Below are 27,604 nucleotides of genomic sequence, written 5' to 3'. Positions count from 1 at the left end.
ATCATATCTCAAAGTCTCTTGTTTCTTGGTCAGACTTCCAATAATCTGCACCTTCATTTTGTATGAATTTCTTTAAGCATATTTATTTCACATTCTGTATGATAATTACTATATATGGCCTCTGATTATATTATTATTATATATTATTATATTATTATCTGATTATATTGTTTATTTCTGCTGGTTCTTGTTTATGTTAACTTTTCCTTTATGTTTTATAATTATTTAGATTGGGAACTTATATTCCTTGAAATTTACTTATAGAAATTGCTAAAGCCTATGTTAGATGCCTTCTCCCAGACAGGATTTGTGTTTTCTCCTCTCAGTCCCTCTGGGCACTATCAAATGGGAAACCTTAAATTCTGGGCTACAGTTTTTTGTACAGTCAGGTAGTGTCAATTCTAACCTCAGACTCACATGTGGACTGGTTTTTGGTTAGGAATTCTCATGAGAGAATACCTTTTCTTCCCTTTACCGAATGCCAAAGCCCCAACAGCCAATCTCCTTACCTTCACCCTTGGTGGGGAGGAGAATGAGTTCAGTCACATTCTCCATATGGTGTCACTTTCTATGGGTGCCTGACTTATGTTCTGGTCTTTGATCCAATCTCACCTCTTGCCTCGACCCTGAGCTCTGTCTCCTATCTCGAAGCCTGGTCTGCTGTGAGTGAAGTTCTAGGTCACCAAGAACTGGCACATGTCACCTGCAAGTACTTATCCTTTCGGATATAGGTTTCTTAACATTTTTGACCTCTTATGAGTTCTCTTATTTTTTATCAACTGAGCAATGCTTAAAAAATTTTTTTTAACTTAGGAACACTGTTTAGTACTTATCCCTGTATGATTTTTATTTTTTATTTTTTACTTTTTTAATTTATCTGACAGACAGAGATCACAAGTAGGCAGAGAGGCAGGCAGAGAGAGAGAGAGAGGAGGAAGCAGGCTCTCCGCTGAGCAGAGAGTCCGCCCTGTATGATTTTTAAAGGCTATCTTCATTTCTGTATTGCTAGAAACTTGAGAAAAATTTTTAAAAATATTTGAATATAAAGAGAAGGAGAGATATGGCAGAAAAAGCAACAGCAGGATAGAGTCAAGAAAGGGCTCCTTTTTTTTTTTTTTTTTTTGCCCCCTAATTCAGTAGAACTTAAATTTACAGGCTATGGGAAAGAAATAAAAACAAAAAGGAGGCAGAGGTTAAAGGTGGAGATGATGGAGAAAAAGAAGAGGACTACTGGACAGAGGGAAGTATCAAGGGAGAAAAGGAGAAGGTCAGAAGGAGGATTAGGCGTAGGACTGGCTTTGAATAAAGGAGTGTGTGGTAGGCTGAGTAGTGCCCCCACCCCCGTGTGTCCACATTCTAATCTTCGGGGCTTGTCAATACGCTATCTTCTGTGCAAAGGGACTTCGCAGGTATGATTTAGTTAAGGATCTCAAAAAGGGGAGAGTGTCCTGGATTGCTTAGGTGGGCCCTAAATGTAACCACAGGTGTCCTCAGAAAAGAGAGGTTTGACTCCAGAAGAGGAGAAGGCAATATGGGACAGAAGCAGAGATAGGAGTGATGTGCTTTGAAGATGGAGGAGGAAACCGCTGCCAAAACATAGCAGCAGCTTCTTGAAGCTGAAATAGGCATGGAAATAGATTCTCCCCTCAGAGCTTCCAGAAGCAAACAGCCTGCTGACAGCTTGGCTTTAGTCCAGTGAAAGTAAGTTCAGACTTCTGACTTTCACAACTGTAAGGGAATAAATGGGTTCCTACAAGCCACTCAGTTTGTGTTAATCTGTTAGAGCAGCAACAGGAGAGGAATACAGCAGGAACACCTTTTCTGAGAGCTTAGAAATGGGCCTTTCTCTAACACATTCAGCTGGAGAGTCAAATTTGGGTATGGTAATGTTCAAATTTTAACCAACTTGCATGTATTAAGAATTCTTTGTATTATCAATCTTAAGCTAAATGAATTTAAATTGAAAACTACTTTGCTGTAACTCACATGCATCGAGGGGAATCATAGACATGCATGTAAAATCCAGTGACACATATAATCTAATTGTGTTTAAGCAACAAAGGAGAAAGGGTATTTCAATCGGCAGAATGGTGACTTTGACAGCAAGCTGTAGTAATTTTTTAAAGATGTTATTTACTTATTTATTTAATACAAAGAGATGGAGAGAGGATGAGAGAAAGCACAAGCAGGGGAAGCTGCAGGCAGAGGGAGAAGCAGACTCCCTGGGGAGCTGACACAGGACTCGATTCCAGGACCCCGGGATCATGACCTGAGGTGAAGGCAGATGCTTAACTGACTGAGCCACCCATGATCCCCCCCCTTTTTTTTAGTAATCTCTACAGGCTCAAACTTATGACCCTGAGGTCAAGTGTTGCAAGCTCTACCCACTCAGTAAGCTAGACACCCTGAGCTGTAGTAATTTCAATTTCAGCCGCCTGCTTTTTTTCTCAGAACTTCCCCCATTCCACTCTGATGCCTGAAGTCACCTTTGTAGAGCAGTGATGTCTCCAGGTATCTGGCTAGCGGCTGACTCTGGGGCATCACCAACCCTGCTTCTGTTATCTGTCTGGCTGTTGAGGCCTCACTACACTCATCAATGTTGCCTTGCTTTCTGGGCTGGCTAACTCTTAGTGCTGGTGCTGTATGGGACTCTATAGCCATGGAACCCCAGAATTTGTGAACAAAACAATAACAGCATAGAATCCTCCAGAAAATAAAATATAGATATATAATACATATATTTATATATAAATAAAATATAATAAATATATTTGTATATTTATAAATAATTAAAAATTTAAAATAAAATTTATAGATAAATTTTATAAATATAAAATAATTTTATATATTTATATAAACATAAATAAATTTATAAATTATAAATTTATAAATAAAAATATATTTACATATAAATAAAATATAAATATCAATATAATTGATTAATTGACTGAAAAAGAAGTCTAGAGCCACTAAAACATTAATGAAATAATACAGACACTACTTACGCAGGTGGGCTATCACCACAATATTTTCCAATTCTTTTAGCGTCATTGATTTCTCCACCATTGAACACAGCCACAAAATCATACCGGCAATAGTTGTCACGCTCAACATCAAACTTCTCAAATTTTAATTCTATAAGCTTTAGAGAAAGCACAACATTAGAAATATCAAGATAGCACTGAGGAATAATCTCAAACGGGAATCTTCCTCTCCCCAGATCTGCAAGATTTTCCTTGGTAAAGAATGTGTTCATTCTGTTTGAATTATTTGTTTCTTATTGTTTTCATATTTCTTCTCTAACAAAACTGTGGTATTTTTTATTTTAATCATTCCAAAAGATCAACCTTGGTTAAGATCTTAAATTTGAGAGATCTGTTCACCTACAGTTACAAATGTATGGGAACACCATGTAACCCTAACAGCCTACATTAAGAACATAACTGGATACGTGTTGGAGTGGGAAGCAGAGGTATATACCTACTTCATTCTTCTCCTCTGACATGTCCCCTATGTTAGAGTGTGTTGAGGTGTGGTGTATGTGTTTCGTATTTGGGTAGGTGAGATGCTGGATAGAGTTGCTCCTCTTTCAAGGGAAGGAGAATGATATTCCTATTACATGTAAGAAGATAAATTCTTTAGGACCAGAGATTCAGGAAGTAGAGATTGACTGTGAGTCTTCCTGAAGTTTGTTTGAAAAGTGTGCCTACTGAGTTGAGCACAGCCTACTTGGTGATGTGGTTGATTTCTGAAGAGGCTGCTTGAAAGCACTGATAAACAAGTCAGTGTTAGATTTCTTAAGTATTAGTTTTTTTGTACTAGTACCAATAATAGTATCCTTAAGTTATTCAAGTCAATAGGAAGTTTTGTTTTAATAGGCAACGTTCCCCTCACAAGCAGATTTTTCCAGGGCACCTCCAATTTGTGAATCAAAGGAAATCTCAATGGGTCATCAATACCCATGGTACCCAGATAGCTGGTGGGCAGGCCACCCCCCCTTGCTGCTTAGAGAAGATAACAGGCATTAATTTCTGTTAGGACAGGCCATAGTTATTAGCTAAAGGAGACTCACATGCAATAATTGGATGAAGATGGTAACAGCAACAGCACCACAGAGGGACCAGTGGTAAATTCTGGCTTTGAACGTAACCATCGCATGTCTACATATTTACCCACCTTTAAAAAGTCAGCACCAGTTATGGCTGAATAACAGCTTATTCATATTTAGCACTGTTTTAAATTATATTAAAATATTTCCTCTTTGGGTCCAGTAATTTCTAACCGGTTACTAATAAAATGTTTTCCAGATTATTAAAAATTGGCTGAATTTTCTCTACTTAGAAATTAGTCACATAATAACTTTTGAAGAAAGGATTAAAAATGAGTAAATAAAAAGGAGAACAAAGGGAAAAGCTATGATTAAAAAAATGAAAATAAGTCTTTAACTTATGCTCATAGGTTTGCACAGAAATTACTTAGGACTTAATCTTCCCATTATATTCTACTTTGACAGTGCTTCCATGATTTCAGGCATTGCAATAGTCATTAAAAACTACTTGGCTGGGGGCGCCTGGGTGGCTCAGTGGGTTAAAGCCTCTGCCTTCAGCTCAGGTCATTATTCTAGGGTCCTGGGATCGACCAGCATCCGGCTCTCTGCTTGGCAGGGAGCCTGCTTCCTCCTCTCTCTCTGCCTACTTGTGATCTCTGTCAAACAAATAAATAAAATCTTAAAAAAAAAAAAAAAAACCTTGGCTAAAGCCAAAAATCACATTAGTAAAATGGAAGCCAAATTTAAGTTTAAATAATCAAAGAGATAAACAATGAAAAAAAAGATGCTGAATTGTAATCTGCAAGGATAACTAGGCTGAAATTATTTAGGCTAATTAATACATTTCCAAATGTCACAGAGAGAAAAATGACCAGGACAATCTCAAGAATTACATAATGGAGGGGCCCCTGGGTGGCTCAGTGGATTAAGCCTCTGCCTTTGGCTCAGGTCATGATCTTAAGGTCCTGTGATCAAGCCCCATGTTGGGCTCCTACCCCATGTTGGGCTCCTGCTCAGCAAAAGCCTGCTTTTCCCTTTCCCAGTCCCCCTGCTTGTGTTTCCTCTCTAGCTGTCTCTCTCTGTCAAATAAATAAAACCTTAAAAAAAAAAATTATATAATGGCTTAAATATCAAGAAATGTGATTTTTAAGTGTTAAACTATTAAAAAAGTTCAATAAATTTGTAGAATCTTTCATCATTAAGTAAATGACCATATTTTTTATAAATTTTTTTTTTTTTAAGATTTTATTTATTTATTTGACAGAGAGAAATCACAAGTAGATGGAGAGGCAGGCAGAGAGAGAGAGAGGGAAACAGGCCCCCTGCTGAGCAGAGAGCCCGATGTGGGACTCGATCCCAGGACCCTGAGATCATGACCTGAGCCGAAGGCAGCGGCTTAACCCACTGAGCCACCCAGGCGCCCGACCATATTTTTATTCTTGAAAATAAAACTGGGTTTGGAGATTATGATCAAAGTGTGTGTGTGTGTGTGTGTGTGTGTGTGTGTGTGTGTGTGGTATGTGAGAGAGAGAGAGGGAGTGTTCAAATCACTAACTTGCATGGTAATTTGCCTGAATAATTTTCCATTAAAAAATCAATATATGACAAATAGTATTTGTGTAAGTCATACAAAAGATAAGCTTAGAAAAATTTTTAAAGATTTATTTATTTGTTTTAGAGAGAGAGAAAGAGCATGTGTGCACACATGAGTGGAGGGGCAGAAGGAGAGAAGCAGATTCCCTGCTGAGTAGGAAGTCTGAGGCCTCCATCACAGGAACCTGAGATCATGACCTGAACCAGAATCAAGAGTGGGTTGCTGAAGCAACTGAGCCACTCAGGTGCCTAGAAAAGTTTTTTTTAGACAGTATCCTAACACTCACCCTCTAGTGTTTGAGTAAAGTCTGTAGTGTTTATAACAGTAATTTTTTAAAAGTTATTTCCCCAAGTCCACAAAGAAGACTTGGTCTATTCCCATGCTAAGTTTTGTCCTGAAATTCATATCTGAAAGTGGTTCCCAGAAATGGTAAAATTTCATATAACCACAAACTAATAAGCACTAGAAAACCAGACTTTCTCTGTTGGTTGTTTTACAGCAATGAATGAAGCTATTTGTGGGGAACCTGAATAAATTTTATATTAAACAATAACCAAAAAAAAAAAAACCCACAAGGCAGATTAGCCTTCAGACTCGTTCTCTGAGGGGAAGATGTAGTGTGCCTGCCCCAGCTTTGTCCAGGTGAAGGTGTCACAGTTCATCTGTCACGTGAACAAATGGTGACCTGAAACCTGCATGTACTTGGGGATTCCAGTCCTCCCATACTCAGTCACTGCTGTTTATAACACCTTCCCCAGGGTTCAGAAATCTCACAGGGATTTGCTTACAATTATACTGAAATTTGAAAATCATATTTATATACTAGGAAATTAAATGCACAACTTTTGTAAGTCAAATAGTGCAAAAGCAATTTTAATCTGGGTCTTTGTATGAAAAGACACCTGCGACCAGCAGAGCCTTCCTCACCTCACCCCGCATGCTAAGCTCCTGAGAGATGGGCCCCTTGCATCATCTAGGCAATTCACACACACACACGCTTTCTTCATGTTTTTAGGGAATCTTACCTGATTCTTTGGGGCTACAATGTGCCACACACAAGTGACTCCTGCAGGGTAATCTCGGTCTGGCCAGTTGGGGGTTTTAAAAGAGCCGGAAGGTCTTTCAAGGCGTCCTCCACAATACCGATCCCCTGAATTTTTAAAGTATGAAAAAAAAAATCCAGGTTATGGCAATGCAACTGTAAGAAGACTGGGATTTGGAATATTGGTAATAATACAGTGAATAAAGCCACTGGCAGAAGCTCTTCAATTTTCTCCTAAAACATGGTTACACAGCCTCCTACACCCCCCACTCCCACCCCCACCAGCCACACACTGAATGATCTCTGTTACCTGACCTATCACATGAGCACAAGAGAACACAGGAGTGGAGTCAGGCCTATAGCTTCTTTTCTTTCTGTTTTTTTGGGTAAGTGAAGACAGACATTTGGGCATAAAACATTCAGAAATCATGCTGGCTCAACAAATCATACAGATTTTAAAGAACCTTCATGACAGAGGTGTTTATTAATAGGATTAAAATGCATGCCCACAGACAAAATTTGAATATGTTGGCAGAGAATACTCTCATTACCAGAAAACTCTATATGCTATGCATCTTTAATAATTTTAAGAACAGATTTTGTTTGTAAAAAGTTTATAAATTTTCAGCAATACAGAAGAGCATCAAGAAGAAAAAGAAAATTACCCCAAATCCAACCACCTAAAACTAACCACAATTAATATTTGAGAAACATCATTTCAGACATGCCCATGCATATATACTGATAGGTCAACAGGAATAATTTCAGAACAATATATATATTTTTAAAATTTTTATTTATTTGACCGAGAGAGGGAGATAGTGAGAGCAGGAACAGAAGCAGGGGGAGTAGGAGAGGGATAGCAGGCTTCCTGCAGAGCAGGAAGCCTGATGTGGGGCTCGATTCCAGGTCCCTGAGATCATGACCTGAGCCGAAGGCAGAGGCTTAATGACTGAGCCACCCAGGTGCCCCAAAACAGTATTTTAATACAAAGTTCTAAATTTAATTTTATTTGAATTAAACTAACAAAAACTGAACTGAAACTAAGAGAACTTAATATACTTTATATAATATCTTTGACGCAGAAGAGAATCATTCTTAAAAGGCATCTCTAAGAAAATGCCCTATAAAAATTGAGGCTGGATAATTTCTAAAACTGTTTATCATGGAAAATTTCAGGCAGATACAAAGTAATTAGAATAATATAATTAGCTTCTATGTATCTGTCACCCAATTTCAACAATTAATTATTATTCTACTATTCTTTTTATTAATATCATTATCCAATCCCCACCATTTGCTTTATTATTAGAGATTTCAGGGAGGTAAATTCATGTACGGTGAAAGGCACAAATATTAGCTATACTAATTTGAAAAATTAATCTCCTTGTGTTAATCACACTCCTGTGATCATACAGAATCTATTTCCCACCAAATTCCTGTATCCCTTCCCAGTCGGCCAACTCTTCACACCACTTTTCTGAAAAATTTTACCTTAGATTAGTTTTATTCTAGCGCTTCCCAAACATGGACTCATGTACTGTGGACTCTTCTGCATCTGGCTTCCCCTGCACGGCATCTCAGGTGGCATATTGCCGTTTGTATTTATAGTTTGCTGTTTTACTCTCCCGGGTGATTGTGGGTGTGGAAACACAATTTGTCTCCCTCTTCTTCTGCTGGACATTCCTTTGGGTGTTTCCAGTTCAGGCTATTGTGAGTGAAGCTGCTGTGACCTGTTCTGTACAAATCTCTTTGTGGACGTGCATTTTCATTTCTCTTGCACCAATACCCAGGAAAACAATTCCTAGGCCAAGAATAGCTGTCGATGTTTAATTTCAGAAGAAACTACGAATGATTTCCCCTCGAGGCTGCAGCATTTTGTATGTCTCCAGGTACGAGCCCTTCAGTCATACTTGGATGATGTCAATTATTTTTGCCAATCTGGTAGGTTTGTAACGGTTCCTCAGGGTGGTTTAAAAAAATTTTTTTTTTATTTATTTGACAGAGAGAGAGATCACAAGTAGGCAGAGAGGCAAGCAGTGATGGGGAAGCAGGCTCCCTGCTGAGCAGAGACCTCGATATGGGGCTGGATGCGGGGCTTGATCCCAGGACTCTGAGATCATGACCTGAGCTGAAGGCAGATGCTTAATGACTGAGCCACCCAGGCGCCCCAGTAGTCTTTTATATTTACCATTTCCAGTGGCTGCCAATCCTATTACCTTCGTGTTACCCTGTGGGACCATTTCCCTTCAACTTGAGGAGCTTCCTTCAATATTTCTTGGGGTGCAAGATATGTCCTTAATCCACTTTCATTTTTAAAGACCAGGTACAGAATTCTGGGCTGATAGTTTTACTCCAGCTACTTTAAGAACGCTACTCTACTGTCTTCTGGCCTCTACTGTTTCTAATGAAAAGAAAGCCATCCTTCACCCCATCTTTCCCTTGTATGTGATTTGATTTCCATCTCACTAATTTTAAAGCTTTCTCTTTATATTTAAAGTTCTGCAATTTTGATGTTCCTCAGTGTGGCTTTTTAAAAATTTATCCCGTTTGGGGCTTGTTGATCTTCTTTGCTCTATAAAATTAAGGTTCTTCAGTGAATGTGAGTGGCTGCAAGCCATTATTTCTTCAGACATTTTTCTGTCCTACTTGACATTGCCTCACTCTCTTGGGCTCTTTTTCTTTAATCTTTTTCCTCCTGGTTCTTCAGATTGGATCATTTCTATGTAGATCCACTGACTCTTCTGCCATCTCCAATCTGCTTGAAAGCCCACCAGGTAAATTTTTAAATTTCAGAATCTCTTTCAGTTCTAGAATTGCTCTTTTATTCTTTTTTTTTTTTAATATAGTTTATAGTTTCATAGTTCTGTTTCTCTTCTGAAATTCTCAGTCTGTTTACTTACTACACATCTGTTTCCCTTGAAGTCCTTACGCATAGTTAAGAATAGTTCCTTTAAGTGTGTATCTGCTAACTGCCACATCTGAGTTATCCTGGGACTGGTTTTTACTGACTGCTTTTCCTCTTGAATATAGACACACTTTTCTGGTTTTACCACATAGATACCGGATATTATGAATGATACCTTACAGAGACTCTAGATTCTGTTGTGTTTGTGTGAAAAAGGATTTGGGTTCCAGCAGGCATTTCACTTGCCTAGACTCAAGCTCACGGTGGGTCTCCCTGGCCGCACGCAGCAGCTGTAATCTCTGTTCACTTTCACCTGATGCTTTCGTGACGGGTCAGCTGGACTGACCCGCACAGTCAGTCAAACACAGAGTTTGGCTGTTGCCCAAAGAGAGATCTCGGTGGATTTTACATGTACATTCTGTGCCTCAGTTCCTCTGTAGCTCCCAGCCAGCATTTCCTCCCAAACGTTCTGGCTGCTCTTGGCAGCCCCAGAGGCTGTTCTCTGACATCTCCAACCGAAATGCAGTGCAACAACCTAAAGCAAGAGCAGACTAGGAAATGCCCTCCAGGAAAAGGCTGCATATTTAACAGATCTTGCCCAATCTTATTTCTTCAGGGTAGACGTTTCTACCCATGGGGGCTTATATGTACTGACATGAAAACACCCAATATGTAGTTCTTAAGTGAAAAAAAAAAAAAAAAAAGTTGTGAAATAATATGAATGTATGATCCCACTTAGATTTTTAAAAAGCTACTGCAGAATTGTACCTAGAAAGGGATGGCAATCACCGACCACGTCTCTTTCCAAGATGGGACTATAATGGAGTGAAGGGATATGTTTTGATATCTGTATGTGTATATGTGTATGTAAGCTTCATATTTTTACTCCAGGAATTTCTATATTTGAATTTTGATAAGAATCACATGGGCTTTAAAAAAAGAGACTTTTTTGAAAAAATAATAAAAATAAACAAAATAAAATAATAAATATTATAATAAATACTATATATTAAATATAAATATAATAAATAATATACAATTATAATAAATAAATAAATAAAATTTAAAAAGAGACTTTTTTGAATGGTCTCTTGGTGGTTCAACAGCATTTATTAGCTCTGCCTGAGAAGAACTGCTCTTCAACTTTAGGCTAAAGGAGTAAATACATACAAAGAGCCTGGGACGAGGCTCAGCCAGGGACAGGAGGCACCCACTAACCCGTAAGCCATTATTACCGCCATGATTGCTATTATGTGGAAACACTACCTCTTTCGTTTGGTTCAGCAGCAGAGAACATGGCCATGAAGCCATTCCCAGCCGTGTTGGCATCGGAAATCATCTGCACCATCATCTTGTTACCGCTGGACACAAGGGCTCCAGGCCGGAACGTGCCACAGAAGCGCCCGATACGCTGGCCATTGGTGTGACCATTGTACACGTCTACAAAGTCATAGCGGCACAGGTTGTCGCTTTCCAGATCTATGAATCGGAAATTAAGAACTACCACTTTTCCTTCAGGAACCTGGAGAGAAATTACCAATTGGAAAACCATGTCATGAAAACAGTATCTGAAGTCTTCCGATCTAGCCTGAAGTGAGCAGATTAAAATACCCAAGACGATGCTTTTCTTTCCACAAATCTGAACTAACCCAGAAAAGGTTTTCTACCATAATGAGTTCCTAATAAAATATAAGTATTTATTGTCTTTTGACAAATGCTACAATTCATGAGGGAACACAATCTTATTCCTAGAGAGTTTATCTCAACAAAGTTGCAAAATGTTGGGTTAGTCTTAAAATTTGTTAGTCACTGCTTACAAAGAATACCAGTTCTAACTGGATCTTAGCACCCCCATTTGCAAATTGTAAAACACCATGGCACCCAGAGGTATTGCTTGGCAAAGAAATATTTGAAATAGCATTCTTCACAAATAATACAACAGGATAATCTCAATATGTAGAATACTTCTATCAAGTTTGGATTGTTTGGCAATTGTGCAGTTAATTTACAGATACTTCAGTTTGGGTCCTGAAAAATCCAGATCAACTATTTATACTGATGATGCTGAGTAATTACTGAATCATCTCTTCTCAGAATCACTGAGTTTTTGTTTTCCACATGGAAACTTTATATACCAGGTGTCCTTGAAACACTGATGAAAAAGTTGAGTTTTCACTTTCTTATACAACTTTCTTCACTATATTTTCCTCCATAGAATTCTTATGATGCTTCCCTCCTTGTTCCCTGAACAGGCAGAAAAAATGGCTACAAAAGCATTCAGCAGGATTCTAACAAAAGCCCCATTTCTTTTTCAGTGCACACTATCTTTTAATTTACTCATCCAAGCATTTGATCATAAAGTCTCACAACCAGATGCATTTTATCTTTTCAACTCAATGAGCTCTCCACTGTATGATGTAAGAATTTCATTTTACAGATGACAAAAAGTCAGTGATTTGAAAGACAAACCCACAACAGCCAAAGGTAGTTGGTTTATATTCATCTTAAGTAATTATCTCCTATTCAAGGGTCAATAGATGCTTTAACATAAACGTGGCTTCCTATGTTGGTGAGTTCAGTGCCATAGTTGTTTTTATTTTTTTTTCCCCTCTGTGATAAGAAGCAGTGTTTCAGTACTATTTGCCTTTGGTGTCAAAGACATACACACCCCATGGCAAAAACCATAGTGCAGGAGTCTCAAAAGGATATTTTGGCTTTGTCATGGCTGTATTCTAATTGCTAGGAGCTTATCTTAATAGTGTATTAGAAGTTCCAAAGCCAAAGTCTATAAAGCTGATAGCAGAAAATGCAATTTAACTTTTAAACATTCTCACTGAGATAGTTCTTGGAGAATTCCTCTGGGTTTTTTGGTTGTATTTATTTTTTTGCATGCAATCTCTAGTTAGCCTATGATCAGAAAATTACAAAAATGTGACACCACATTTGTAATTGTAAATATAAGCTATCAATCACTGAAAATTTTCCAGCCCAAAAAAAAAACCCCAAACCGTTCTGAACTACATTAATTTAACATTGGTTGTCTCTGCATGAAGAGTGACCGTGTAAATGTAGATCAACTCTATGGGGGTTAATTCAAAGCTCTGAGACTCTTCCACGTCCAGATTAAGTAAAAAAGGGAAGAGGTGGAAGGATTGACCCCTGGGGGACTCTGATGCCATCGGGTCTTCCAGATACGATCAAACTGAGTTAAGAAGTAGGATGCAATCAGAAGTCTGTGGTGCCCAGAAGCCAGGTGAAAAGAGTGTGTTGAAAGAGGAAGTAGTCTGCTGAGTTAGGAGTGGCTACTAACTAGGAGGATGTACTGGAAGATGACTACAAGATGGCCACTGGGTTTATCAACCAGAGGTCGCTGGTAGCTCTGAAAAAGCTGTTTCGGTGGAGCAGCAGGGATAAAGCCTGGTAAGAGAAGGATCAAGAGAAATGGGTGAGAGGAATAGGGACAAAGTTTTCAAGGAGCTTTGCTGGAAAGATGAACAGAGTAATAGGTGGGTAGCTGGAAAAGGGGGTGGGGGTCAAGGCAGGATAGTTAAAATGGGCTCTATTAAGACTCATTTGCATGCCAATGGGAATAATTCCACAGAAAGGGCAAAACTGATAAAGTAGGAAAGAGATAGAGTTGCTGGAGAAATGGCATTGGGTAGGCAAGGGAAAATTTGCTCTAAGGCACAGATGGGGGGGGGTTCAGTCTTTGAAAGGAGCATGGACTGTTGTGCCTAGAGAGAGGAGGGAAGGCAGCGGCAGGTGGGGTTGCAGGTGATGCTGTGAGAGCAGATGAAATTTTTCTTCTGTGAAATAGGGAACAAGGTCATCAGCAGCAAACATGGATGTGAGAGGAGCTATCAGGAGTCTGGGAGCAGAGGAGAGCTGTGTAAATGGATTAAGGAAGTGTAGCAGGAGTGTCAGGAGTGCTGAGAGCTCGTTTGAGGCAAATAAACCAAGAGTGAGGCCTCTTTGCATGGTCGTGGTTTTCCCCCAGCCACACACAGTCCCCGGGTGAAGATGCAGAGCAGGTGGAGGGCTGGACTTAAGCAGCAGAGCGTGGGAGGTTGGTGGGGTGGGTAAGTTTGCCAAGCAAAGACTATGGAGGGAGGGAGAGCCAAGAGAGTTAAAGACAGGGGCAGGGGAATGACAATAATGATGGGCCATGGCATCTAAGCTGGGGAAGGATAGAAACCTTGAATCAGTGGGGTGAGGGCAGTAACAACCTCGGTTGTGGTGGAGACAGGACCATGCAATGGAAGTGGGTGGCCAAGGAACAATGGAGGATAAGCTTATGGAGGATGGGAGCTGCAAGACCCAACAGGATCCCCCATGTAGGCACCGAAATCACTATGAATTGTGACAAGGAAGAGTGTTGAAGACACTCTGGCAGTGAGCCAGAGGCCAAAATTTTTAAGAAATGAGGAAAACTGCCCTGGGGACTTTCTACAACAAGAGGAGCAAAAAGGGGCAGAGGAGGGCAGAGTCTTGTTTCACTTGCAAGTTTTCAGTTCTTTGGTGCTAAGAAAGCTCTGCTGATCCATTTCTGTGGTCAAGCTGGATACACATTTCCAATGGGATAAAGTAGCATTTTTCGGCAATAGAAACAAGATTACGTCACTGAAATATTGAACACCTGCTGATCCCAACAACATTCCCCGGCAAAAACTCTTTTGAAGGAAGGACACAAAGATTGGTCGGTATCAGTTGTGGGTCTACTGTAACCAGAAACAAACGCCATTTTGCACCAAAGGCCAAGGGCTGTCTGTTGCAGTGAGATGCATACTTCGGGGAACCCTTCCACGACCACACAACAGCTGTTCTTCATTTTAATGTGAGTAATCAAGATTGTCTGGAGCCCTCCCAGGTGAACTTTGCTTAGAGCTCCTAGAGGCTCATTCTAAAAGACTTTGTAAAGCATATTTTTCAAAGGTGACCTCTCCACTTGAAGAATCTACAGTCTGTACTCTTGATTTTCCTTTGTTAAGGATATTAAAAGAACAAATATATATATATATATAATATATATATATATGATGGAGTAATACAACAAACACCTAGGTACCAGCCATCCAGAACTAATTATTGTTAACATTTTGACAGCACATTTTTAGTGTCTCCTTTAATAAAATAAATACAAGTTTTCAGATAAAATGAAGTTTATCGTCCCCATCCCAGGACCCATTTCCCCTCCTTTCTCAGAAGGGACCACTGTCATAAATTCAGTGGGTTTCCTTCTGTGCCATTCAAAATACTTTTGTTTAAGTATGTCTGTATTCATGAAAAATACAAAAAATACATGGTTGTGTTTTTGTGTCTGTTTTAAAAATTAATGAAGATGGGATAATGCTCTACATATTCTCCAGCCTGGGCATCCTTGAGTTTTCTGGGTGAGGAAGAAGAGAAGAGGGAGAAATAAAAATAAAAACAAAACCGCACAGGGGATACCTGGATGGCTCAGTTGGTTAAGTGGCCAACTCTTGATTTCAGCTCAGGTCATGATCTCGGAGTCCTGAGACTAAGCCCAGGTTCCACGCTCAGTGTGGAGTCTGCTTAAGACCTCTCTCCCGCTCCCTCTGCCCCTCCCCCTGCTTGTGCCTCTCCCTGTGCCCCTCCCCCCCTCCCCAAAATAAATAAATAAATCTTAAAAAAACAAAACAAAAAAAACCTCATAGGCCCTTCACAAGCTATTCCTTCTGCCTAGAATACTTGCCCACCTCTGCCTTTCTTTCACTCATGTTGAGGGTCTCAGTTTCAAGGTCACCGCTTCTTGGAGGCACTCCCAGACCCCAGCCCCTCCTCCCACAATGGGCTCTGCCCAGTGAGCTACTTGCCCCTTGTCCCTGAGCATGAGGTCACTCAACCCACCTACTCCCTGACTGTCTATTCTCCCTGAAAGATAGAACTCTAAGAGGCAAGTCTCCCTCCTGCCTTGGTCACTGCTGTATCCCAGCTTCTGGACAGCGTATGCCCCCAATCAGAGGGGTCTCACGAAGACCTGTTAAGTGAATGAATCTGCCAGGTACTCAAAGGAACACCAGCTTCTTTGCACAAACCCTGAACAAGGCACCTACTATGCAGCCCCACCTCTTGTGTCCTAGTATTTCCTACCCCCAAGAGCAGCAAGAGTTCCAGAAGGCTGCTCTGCTTTCTAGGTCATTCTTTACAAACAAAAGAAGATGCAGATCTTTTAGGAAACCTTATATTTCAAATCTGCTGGGATGCTAATACTTAATGCAGAAACTCCATTAAGATGCTTTTTTTGGTGGCAATGGAGAAAAAGCTGCTGTTTTGTGAGATTATATGGACCAGGGAATTTATTATCTGCCTGTAGAAAAACAATTCTATATTCATGCTTTTCCCTGTCAACAGCTGAGTCCTGTGTGGGCCAAAACCTTGTTCATGCTGCAACAATGACCTCAGCTCACCCCACAGCCCCTGGGATGTCCTTACTGTCACGGGCCAACATTCCAAGTGCGGGAGCTGCTGCCAGAGAACCAATAGGGGAAGTACATTTTAAGCTGATGGTTTGCATTTTCAGGATCCTGGGAGCAAAATGCAAATAGGAGGGCAGCCTCTTTTGTATGGAATCGATTTCTGTAGAAATGGTAATTCTCCTTGTGTCTGCAGCTTTTCTTCCCCCAACACACCATTTACAAATTTGAGCAAAAAGATCGGTTTCTGCAGCATGTTTGATTTTTTTTAAAGCCATTGTTTTAATCTCCTAAAACTGTCCTCTTCCACAAACAGACCTTTGGAACTACATGCTCTAAAATACAAGGCCGCCTTTTATTTACATGAAGTTCAAGAGGTGTGCACCTTGGTGTCATCTCACATACCCCCCCGAATGCAATGCAGAGAAATTTCCGTGCAAACTATGCACCAATATTTGGCTCTATTTAGGGGGGGGGGGGGGAGCGGTGTGGAGGGGATAAACCAGAAGCTTACAAAAGCTTATTCATGTATATTCTTTGTATATTTAAATACTTTGTATATTTAGATATCTTTAGAGGGAATCTTATAAATGTTCAGAAAATAAAACATACATTTTCATTAATGGAAACATGTGATGTTTTGAAAATTCTGGGTGGGGGGAGATTGGTAATTTCACCAAAAAAAAACCCCTTTACAATCTCATGTCTGGAAGAAGGGAAGACACCCCCACCTCAAACCCAGCCTCGCTGCACCTGTGGACAATAGGTCACACTCCTTGCTATAAAGTGTCCAAAACCTTCCCACTGTGCTTAGAATAAAATCCTCTCTCACTGTATACACTTAGCATATATCACGTGCCAGATATTTTTCTAAGCGCTTTACACATGATCTCATGTAATCCTTTACAGTCACCCTATGAAGTTGATATTATTAGCCCTATTTTACAAGTGAGGAAACTGAGGCACAGAAAGGTGAAAGCCCTGCATGACATGGCCCCTATCTCTGACCTAATCTTTCCCTCTCATACAACAATTCGGCCATGCAAGGATCTCTCCAAACCGGTTTTCCACCTGATGAGGGAGCACGAGGCTGGCTGAGGACAAAGCAAAAGCTGGCGCTAGGTTCTAGAACTTCATCACACCCCAGGATCTTTGCACAATTTGGCCCCTCCTCTGGGCACAATCTTCTACCAATATTCACGTGTCTGCCTCTGGGTCATCCTTCAGGTCTCAGCTCAAGTGCTGCCTTTCCAGAGAAGCCTATCCTGAGCCCTTCAGTTGCTTTAGATCATGTAGATCACAAAACCACGTTATTTCTTTATAGATTATTTATTGTCTGTCTCTCCACCAGAATGTAAGATCCAGGGATCAGAGTTTGCCAGTAGCTAATCCAATGCCTGACTATTATAGGAGTTCAAAATGTAGTTAGTGAATTGATAACTGGGATCCCTATACTCTTAATTTAAAAAAAAAAAAAAAAAAGAGTGCAGGCCACAAGCCCTATTACCAGCACATACATTTATACAACAATGTGAACTCACTTACAGAAACAAGGCAAGCAGTGTCAGCACCCTTACCGGAAGTTAGAAACAGCTCAGAGTGGTTCTGGTGACTTACCTAAAGCCACCCAGCACATCAGCTGCAAAGCCCAGCTCTGATTTCTACCCAGCTGTTTTTCCATGGCCTGTCACAAGGGCTGAGGAGACGTTCAGCCATCGTGTTTCCTCTGCCTGGGCACACAGGAAGTCAACAGTTCCCAGCCTCCCCTGCAGTTAGGTCGGGGCCATGGGCTCAGTCCTGGTCAATGGCACGCAGGTAGAAGTGACGCATCCACCTCTAGGCTTAGCCACAGAACGTCCAGTGCAATCTTTTTGGAGCTCTCTTTTTGCTCTTACGGAGAAAATTCAACACAGGAAATAGGAACATTCTAGGAGACAGCAGAGCCACAGAGGAGTTAATGCTCAGAGGCCAGCTGCCTGGGACAGCCATCCACCTGCACTAAGCTGTGAAGGGTACAAGACAGAGCCATTCGTTGAGTCAGGCTACTGAGACTTGGGGTGTCATTTGTTACAGCTCTGCACTTTGTCTTAATAACCCTGGTTAACAAACGATTAGTTATGTTCACCTGTTGTCCTTACCCACCAGCGCTGTGACAGCAACTGTGGAGACGTTTCTGTTCTTTTTGCTGCATATAAATTCTATATGAATCAACACTGTAATAGAGCTATCTATCCAAAGGGATGACTGTCGCGGGCTGTGTGAACAGCAGGGGAGGCAGCAGGCAATTGGGAGCGACTGCAAAAGTGAGTAAACTCGGCTTCACTGAGGTACCTCTGTAATTTCAGTGGCCGCTGCAAAACTGTAACTCGTGCCTCTGGCACCACTATCATGACCCTCTGAGTCCCTTCTGTGTAGCCAGTCAGCTGGGGTGACATGGCGATCAACAGCCGTGAGTGCTTCTTGAACTGAGAAAAGACGTGGACTTTTTAGCCAGAGGCCTGGCTGTGGAATGAACCAGAAACTGGGCTTCAGAGTATGCCTCTTTTGCAAATGCTGCCTAAGGGTGAAGAAGAAAATACCAGAGGGGAGATCGAGGCTGGGCTGGCGCCCCCCCCACCCCCAGTGCTGTGAGGGTTGCCAAACTCAACCCTGCCAAGAGAAAACACAGATGGGAAACACTGGAACACCAAAACAATGGGACCCCTAGGTACTTACAGCCAGGACTAGGGGACAAGCAATGGGGCAAAGGGCTGCGGTTTAGGTCTTGCTTGGGGGAGGAGATAAAGTTTAAATGTAGAGTCCAGTCGTCCCCCTCCATCCATAGGACATATGTTCCAAGACCCCCAGTGGATGCCTTTTCTACACTATGTGTTTTCCTATACATACATACCTACGATAAAGTTTCATTTATAAACTGGCACGGTAAGCCATTAACAAAAACTCATAATAAAATAGGACAATTATACAATAAACTGCAATAAAAGTTATGTGAATGTGGTCTTTCTCAAAATATCTCCATCATCTTCTCTTCCTACGATGACGTGATATGGCAGATGGGCTCCAGGATGAGAGGGAGGGTGGGGGACGATGCAGGCGAGTGGCATAGCTGGAGGCTGCTAGACCAGGGCTGACTGTGGGCAACCGTGGGGAGCAAAGCTGCAGATAAGGGACACTACTGTGTTCTTTCCACAGGGTGCATCTTCTGGTTTCCCTGTGGCTACTATCACTAGAACCCGATGCTGGATAGAAGGGATGACAAATCTGAGCAAGCTATGCATGCATCGTCAACTTCCTTGAAAAACTGGAAATTCATTATTTGATTTTCATTAAACATGAGCTTTCTAGCTGTTTGTTTCCGAAAGGGTTTACTGCAAAATAAAAAAAAGCACTGCCAAACAGTACAATTGATCAAAGCCCTGCCACACAATAAAATATTTCTAAAACGAAGAGCTGTAAATTTACACCAAGCAGTAAGTAACAAAACCATTGTAGCGAGAGCAATCGGACTATTCCTCAACGGGGGGATCAGCTTCCATTTTCCAGCATCTATCCCTTGTACAGCAAACCTTTACTTCCCGCGTTGTGCACTGAATCAGCCAACGGGTAGCCTGGTGGCATCAGGTGTCTCCCTGACCAGCGTGCAAACCACAGCACTGGTACCATGTGACTGATGGGAATAGCAGCATCGAACCCTTATCACCCCTCCCCCCAGGACAGGAACATAGTGGCCAGTGCCCAAGCTGTTTCATGTGATTAGTGTTTTACTTAAATCCTGTTCTTGAAATGCGTTAACTGTGTCAAGTGAAGACGTGAGTTGTCACATTTGTCTTTTGCACTGAACCGTGTGTTGAAGAGAGAACCCTGGGCATGGCACATGTGCGTGATACACTTCTAGACAAGACCACAGCAGAAGATGCGACTTCAAAGTGAGCTCTACCAAGCCCATCCTAGGTTATTTTAATTATTGTTTTAAATTTAAACTCAATTAATTAACATATAATGTAGGGGTGCCTGCGTGGCTCAGTGGGTTAAAGCCTCTACTTTCGGCTCAGGTCATGATCTCAGTGTCCTGGGATCGAGCCCCGCATTGGGCTCCGCTTCCCCGTCTCTCTCTGCCTGCTTCTCTGCCTGTCAAATAAATAAACAAAATCTTTAAAAAAAAAAAAATATATATATATATATATATATAAATATAAAATGTATTATTAGTTTCAGAGGTAGAGGTAAATGATCCATCAGCCTTATATAATATCCAGTGCTCATTACTCCCATGCCCTCCTTAATGCCCATCACCCAGGTACCCTATTCTCCCACCCACCTTCTCTCCAGCAACCCTCAGTTTCTTTCCTGAGATTAAGAGTCTCTTACAGTTTGTCTCCCTCTCTGAGTTCATCTCGTTTTATTTTTTCTTCCCCTTCCCCTATGATCCTCTATTTTACTTTTTAAATTCCACATATCAGCGAGATCATATAATTCTTTCTCTGATTGACTTATTTTGCTCAGCCTAATACCCTCTAGTTCCATCCACATCATTGCAAATGGTAAGATTTCATTTTTTGATGGCTGAATACTAATTCTATTGTGTATATATATATATATATATATATATATATATATCACATCTTCTTTATCCATTCATCTGTTGATGGACATCTGGGCTCTTTCCATAGTTTGGCTATTGTGGACATTGCTGCTATAAACATTCTGGTGCACGTGCCCCTTCAGATCACTCCATTTGTATCTTTGGGGTAAATATCCAGTAGTGCAATTGCTGGGTCATAGGGTAGCTCTATTTTCAACTTTTTGAGGAACCTCCATACTCTTTTCTGCAGTGGATGCACCAGCTTGCATTCCCACCAATAGTGTAAGAAGGTTCCCCTTTCTCTGCAACCTCACCAACATCTGTCATTTCCTGACTTGTTAATTTTAGCCATTCTGACTGGTGTGAGGTGTGGTTTTGATGTGTATTTCCTGATGCCAAGTGATGTTGAACACTTTTTCATGTATCTGTTGGTCATCTGGATATCTTCTTTGGAGAAATGTCTGTTCACATCTTCTATTTTTTTATTGGATTATTTGTTCTTTGGGTGTTGAGTTTGATAAGTTCTTTATCGATTTTGGATACTAGCCCTTTATCTGATGTAATTTGCAAATAACTTCTCCCATTCTGTCAGTTATCTTTTGGTTTGATATTATCAACTGTTTCCTTTGCTGTGCAAAAGCTATTTATCTTTATCCTAATAGTTCATTTTTGCCTTTGTTTCCCTTGCCTTTGGACATATCTAGCAAGAAGTTGCTGCCTGTGAGGGTGCCTGTGTGGCTCAGTCGTCAAGCATCTGTCTTCGGCTCAGGCCACGATCCCAGGGGATCCAGTCAAGCAGTGGGCTCCCTGCTCAGCAGGAAGCCTGATTCTCCCTCTCTCACTCCCCCTGCTAGTGTTCCCTCTCCTGCTGTGTCTCTCTCTGTTAAATACAAAAAATAAAATCTTAAAAAAAAAGTTGCTGCCCATGTTCTCCTCTGGGATTTTGAGGTATCTTTCATCCATTTTGAGTCTGTTTTTGTGTATGATGTAAGGAAAGGGTCCAGTTTCATTCTTCTGTATGTGACTGTCCAATTTTCCCAATACCATTCATTGAAGAGACTTTTTTCCATTCCATTTTCTTTCCTGCTTTGTCGAAGATTAATTGACCATAGAGTTGAGGGACCATTTCTGGGTTCTCTATTCTGGTCCATTGATCTATGTGTCTGTTTTTGTGCCAGTACCATACTGTCTTGATGATTACAGCTTTGAAATAGAGTTTGAGGTCTGGGATTGTGATGCCACCAGCTTTGGTTTTCTTTTCCAATATTCCTTTGGCTATTCGGTATCTTTTATGGTTCCATACAAATTTTAGGATTATTTGTTCCAGTTTTCTGAAAAAGTTGATGGTATTCTGATGGGGATTGCACTGAATGTACAGACTGCTCTAGGTAGCATAGACGGCTTAACAATATTTGTTGTTCCAATCCATGAGCGTGGAATATTTTTCTATTATTTTTGTGACGTCCTCAATTTCTTTCATGAGTATTCTATTTATAGAACTATAGTTCTATAGTTTTCTGAGTACAGAGCCTCTTTGGTTAGGTTTATTCCTAGGTATCTTATGGTCTGGGTGCAGTTGGAAACGGGATCAACCCCTTCATTTCCTTCTGCCTCACTGTTAGTGTACAGAAATGCAACTGATTCCTGTGCATTGATTTTCTATCCTACAATGTTGCTGAATTCCTGTAGGAGTCCTAGCAATCTGGGGGTGGTCTTTTGGGTTTTCCACATAGAGGATCAGGTCATCTGCAAAGAGTGAGAGATTGACTTCTTTGCTGATTCAGATGCCTTTTACCTCTTTTAGTTGTCTGGTTGCTGAGGCTAGGACTTCTAGTACTATGTTGAACAACAGTGGTGAGAGTGGACATCCTTCTTGCATTCTTAACCTTAGGGGAAAAGCTCTCGGTTTTTCTTCATTGAGGATGATATTGGTTGTGGGCTTTTTGTATATGGCTTTTATGATATTGATATTTGTTCCCTCTATTCCTACATCTTGAAAAGTTTTGATCAAGAAAGGATGCTGTACTTTGTCAAATGCTTTCTCTGCATCTATTGAGAGGATCGTATGGTTCTTGTCCCTTCTTTTAACGTAGTGTATCACATTGATTGATTTGTGGATGTTGAACCACCCTTGCAGCCTAGGAAAAAATCCTGTTTGGTCATGGGGAATAATCCTTTTAATGTGCTGTTGGATCCTATTGGCTAGTATCCTGGTGAGAATTTTTGCATCCATGTTCATCAGGGATATTCATCTGTAATTCACCTTTTTGATGAGGTCTTTGTCTGGTTCTGGGATCAAGGTGTTGCTGGCCTCATAAAATGTGTTTGGAAGTTTTCCTTCCATTTCGACTTTCTGAAACAGCTTCAGAAGAATAGGTATTAATTCTCTCTCTTTTTAAAAGATTTTATTTATTTGAGAGAAAGAGAGAGAGAACGTGCACGAGTGGGGGAAAGGGGCAGAGGGAAAAGCAGACTCCCCACTGAGTAGGGAGCCCGATGCAGGGCTAGATCCCAGGACCCCGAGAACCTGACCTGAGCTGAAGGCAGATGTTTAACTGACTGAGCCACCCAGGTGCCCTGGTATTAATTCTTCTTTAAATATTTGATAAAATTTGATAAAATTCCCCTAGGAAGGCCCTAGTGGCCTTGGACTCTTGTTTGTTGGGAAATTTTTGATTACTGCTTCAATTTCCTTGCTAGTTATGGGTCTGTTCAGGTTGTCTATTTCTTCCTGTTTCAGTTTTGGTAGTTAATATGTCTCCAGGAGAGCACCCATTTCTTCCAGATTGCCCAATTTTTTGGTATATAATTGCTCATAATATGTCCTTATAATTCTTTGTATTTCTTTGGTGTTGGTTGTGATCTCTTCTCTTTCATTCATGGTTTTATTTGGGTCTTTTCTCTTTTCTTTTTGATAGTTCTGCCCAGGGGCTTATTAATCTTAATTCTTTCAAAGAATCAGCTCCTAGTTGATGAGAAGAATCACAGTAAGGTAATCAACACATTTAAAGCAAAATAGATGCAAATGTGAGCAGCCAATGTTCTCCTGAATGAGTAAGAGACAAAGGTTTACACAGTAGCATTAGGTTGCTACAAGCTGGAACTAAAATTGTTTTTAAACCCTTTTTTTTAAATCAAGAAATTCTTGTCTATAGTTTATAATCTAAAATAGTACTACAAGATTTTAATGAAAAATGAATCCTCACCCCTCTTCCCGTCCCTGATTCCCACTCCTCAGAAGCAATCAATTTTAACTCTTTCAGCTATTTTATCTGGCATCTACCTCTTTGCTTAATAACATGCTTGTGCTGCTATTTCTTAATTTATCCATTTTAAACATCTCTTTGCTTCCTCTTATTGCCCAAATCCTTCATCAAAATTCTGGTTAAATCAAAAGTCAGGATTTCCATTACTACATAAATATTATTCACTGCTGAACTGAGTTGTTACACTTCTTATACAATTTTTTGCTTTTCCTAAGGCTAATCATTTCCTTGTTCTTTAAGTTTCCTTCGTTTTCTATCTACCTATCACAAAAACCCCTCTAAATAATGGCCAGGCACTGGTATCCTGTCAGTTCCATTTTCTTCCTGGAAACATCCAACCTAGAGTTCTCCATCCTCCTGCTATTTCTCTGTCCAGTCTTGATTAGCTGCTCTCAATGCATGCTACACAGCTAAGAGGCTGGGACTTGGCTTTATTCAACTCAGGAAGTCCCCATATGTCTTTTTTCTTGCTTGTTTTATTCCCTTATTTTGTTGGAGCTCATTCTCTTGCAATTTTCTTACACAGGGTGAATAGGGAGAAGAAGATCTGACATTTCTAAAAACACCTTTAATCTGTACTCACATTGGTCTACCAGTTTGGTAGGGTATAGAATTGTAGCTTTAAAGTAATTTTCATCAGAATTTTTGGGGCATCATTCCACAATTTTCTCGCTTCCAATAAGCTGATGTTGTTGTTTCCTCTCTCTCTGTGATTTTCCCCTCCTCTAAAAGCTTGTAGGATTTTCTCATCTAAATTGAACAAAAAGGTGCCTTGGTGTTTGTCTTTTTCCTTTCATTGTGCTGATTATTACTTTTTTGATTATTCCCTCCCCTTCATAGTCTCTGTTCTCTTTCCCTAGAACTCTCAAAGAACTCTCACTAGTCAGATCAAGGCTTCCTGAATAGATCCTCAAATCTTCTTAAGATTTTATTTATTTATTTGAGAGACATCTTGAGAGAGAGATAGAGCACATGTGTACACACACACAAGCAGAGAGAGGGGCATTGGGGAATAAGAGGAACAAGCAGACTTCAGAGCCCAATGTGGAGCTGATCTCTAGACCCTGAGATCATGACCTGAGCTGAAATCAAAAGTCAGACACTTAACCAACTGAGCCACCCAGGCACCCCCTCCCTTCTAATTTTTTTATCTTTCCTCTCTAATAGTTCATCTCTTCTGAATGTTCCACTTTCTGAGGTGTCTTCTTCAAGTTTATCTTCTAGTACCCTTTTTTTTTTTAAGGATTTTATTTATTTATTTGAGAGAGAGAGAGCTCACAAGTACGCAGAGAGAGAGAGAGAGAGGGAAGCAGGCTCCCTGCTGAGCAGAGAGCCCAATGCAGAACTCGATCAAAGGCAGCGGCTTAACCCACTGAGATCAAAGGCAGCGGCTTAACCCACTGAGCCACCCAGGCGCCCCATCTTCCAGTACTTTTATCAATATTTTTATTTCCATTATCAAGTTATTAATTTCTGATCACATTTTTAAATTTTGTTTCTTTCTTTTTTTCTCCTTCAAATTTTAATTTAATTCTAGTTATTTAACATACAGTACAATATTGGTTTCAGGAATAGAATTCAATGATTCATCACTTACATACAACATCCAGTGCTCTTCCTAACAAGTGCTCTCTTTAATACCCATCACCCATCTAACCCATCCCCCACCCACCTCTCTCCATCACCCTCACTCTGTTCTCCATAGTTAAGAGTCTCTCATGATTTGTTTCTCCCCTCTCTCTTTCCCCCCCCTCCAAAGGCTCATTTGTTTTGTTTCTTAAATTCCACGTGAGTGAAATCATGGTATTTTTCTTTCTCTGACTGACTTACTTCACTTAGAATAATACACTCTAGCTCCATCCACATGATTGCAAATGGCAGGATTCCATTTTTTTGTTTGTTTAAGATTTCATTTATTTATTTGTCAGAGAGAGAGCAAAGTAGAGTTGCATGCAGAGGTAGAGAGAGAAGCAGGCTCCCAGCTGGACAAGGAGCCTGATGCAGGACTCGATCCCAGGACCCTGGGATCATGACCTGAGCTGAAGTCTCAGATGACCTGAGCGGCTTACCTGACTGAGCCACCCTGGCGTCCCAGGATTCCGTTTTTTTTTTTTAAGGCTGAATAATAGTCCATGATACACACACGCACACACACACACACCACATCTTCCTTATCCATTCATCAGTCAATGGACAATTGGGCTCTCTCCCGAGTTTGGCTATTGTTGATAATGTATTTGTTTGTTTGTTAGCATTTTATTTTATTTTACATGCATTATACCTCTTCTGATCTAAAGATAATAATAATCATCTTGAAATTTTCTTCAGCCCTCTGTATTGTCTCTGTTTCCTTGGAGTGTTTTGTTGTTGTTGCTGTTTTCCCGTTTGGGGCTCCACCTCTTCATGTAAGGTGCTTTCCTCAAATGTCCAGTAACCCTTGACTATCCATAATCAAAGCTGAGGGGAGGCTGACTGGATGCTCTATGGGAGGATGTGCCACCATCATGTGACTGGGGACAGGCCAGTGTTTTCACAGGGCCTCTCAATAGTCATTATTTGGAGGTCCTAACTCTAGGGATGTTTTCTTTAAAATCCTTCAATGCTTTGCCTGACGGTTAAACCTTTGCTGCAGTTTTCTTGGGAGGAGCAGGAAGAGAGGAGGTTGGGAGGGCCTCAGGGTTCAGGATGTAGACTTAATTTCATTACCTGTTTTCAGTGCCACACCTCGGCCCAGCCCCATCCGCTGGAGTTGAAGTTCTCAAGTCTGGAGCCCCTCTGGTTCCCAGAAAACAAGCCTTACCACGATGGGAAGGGAGACAGGCCCCTTGCTGCTCTTAGTGGAGGAGGGAACCTGGAAGGCTAATTGTTCTTAAAAGGTTTTTTTGTAACTCCAACCCACCTGCTCTGCTGCCTTCCAGGAAATCTGGTGCCTCTAGTTCCTGAGCCTTTCGGGGATTCTGGGGCATGCCCCTCCCCTCTAGCAGACAACACTGCTTTTCATTCTCTCTTTTGCTAACTCAGTTACCACTGACCATTTGCTTTCTTCTGAAATTTTGTTGATATCTCTCATCTACTGTTAATTCCATTCCAATTTCCTTTGTCTTTGTGAGTTTAAACTTATTTCCTCACTGTAATTTTTGTGGGATTTTGAGAAAGGGTAGAAATAAACACACATGTTTAATTCACCATGCTTAACCAGAAGTCACTAATGTGATTTTTATTAAGAAGTAATAAGAACATTAACACGAAGCACCTGGGTGGCTCAGTCAGTTAGGTGACTGTCTTTGGCTCAGGGTCATGATCCCAGGGTCCTGGGATAGAACCCTGTGTCCGCCTCCCTGCTCAGCGGGGAGTCTGCCTCTCCCTCTCCCTCTGCCTGTGCTTTTTCTCGCTCGCTCTCCTGCTCTGTGTCAAATAAATTAATAAAAAAAAAAGAGATAACACTATATTCTGAGGTTATTTATAACAGTTTATACAGTATAACATTATAAAATTATATGTAAGAGCATATTTAAAAATAAAAGCCAGATTCTATTAAGCACCTGTAAATAACACCAATGATGCCAAATGCCAGAGGATTCAAAAGAACTGCAAGACAGGGTACTCACTTTGGCAGCACATATACGAAAATTGGAAAGAACTGCAAGACAGGTATATTACCATTTTTAATGACTTTATGCTACTTTAATGTATACCTATACCATATTTTATAGAAACAATCACATCTTTT

At 40.6% G+C, this 27,604-nt stretch overlaps 1 protein-coding gene across 1 annotated transcript in view; it reads right to left on the bottom strand.

The window, feature by feature from the left end:
- PCOLCE2 (procollagen C-endopeptidase enhancer 2) overlaps window positions 1-27,604 on the bottom strand; it is a 65,997-nt gene that overhangs the window by 16,606 nt on the left and 21,787 nt on the right. Inside the window, exons 3-5 of the mRNA XM_059391798.1 lie at window positions 10,859-11,114; window positions 6,668-6,792; window positions 3,006-3,142 (exon numbers count right to left, since the gene is read on the bottom strand). Of these exons, the coding sequence (XP_059247781.1) occupies window positions 3,006-3,142; window positions 6,668-6,792; window positions 10,859-11,114 (518 nt within the window). The remainder of the gene's footprint in view (window positions 1-3,005; window positions 3,143-6,667; window positions 6,793-10,858; window positions 11,115-27,604) is intronic.

The sequence above is a fragment of the Mustela nigripes genome, chromosome 2 (genome assembly GCF_022355385.1).
Source record: "Mustela nigripes isolate SB6536 chromosome 2, MUSNIG.SB6536, whole genome shotgun sequence".
Taxonomy (NCBI): Eukaryota; Metazoa; Chordata; class Mammalia; order Carnivora; family Mustelidae; genus Mustela; species Mustela nigripes.
This window is presented reverse-complemented; position numbering and strand designations above follow the sequence as displayed.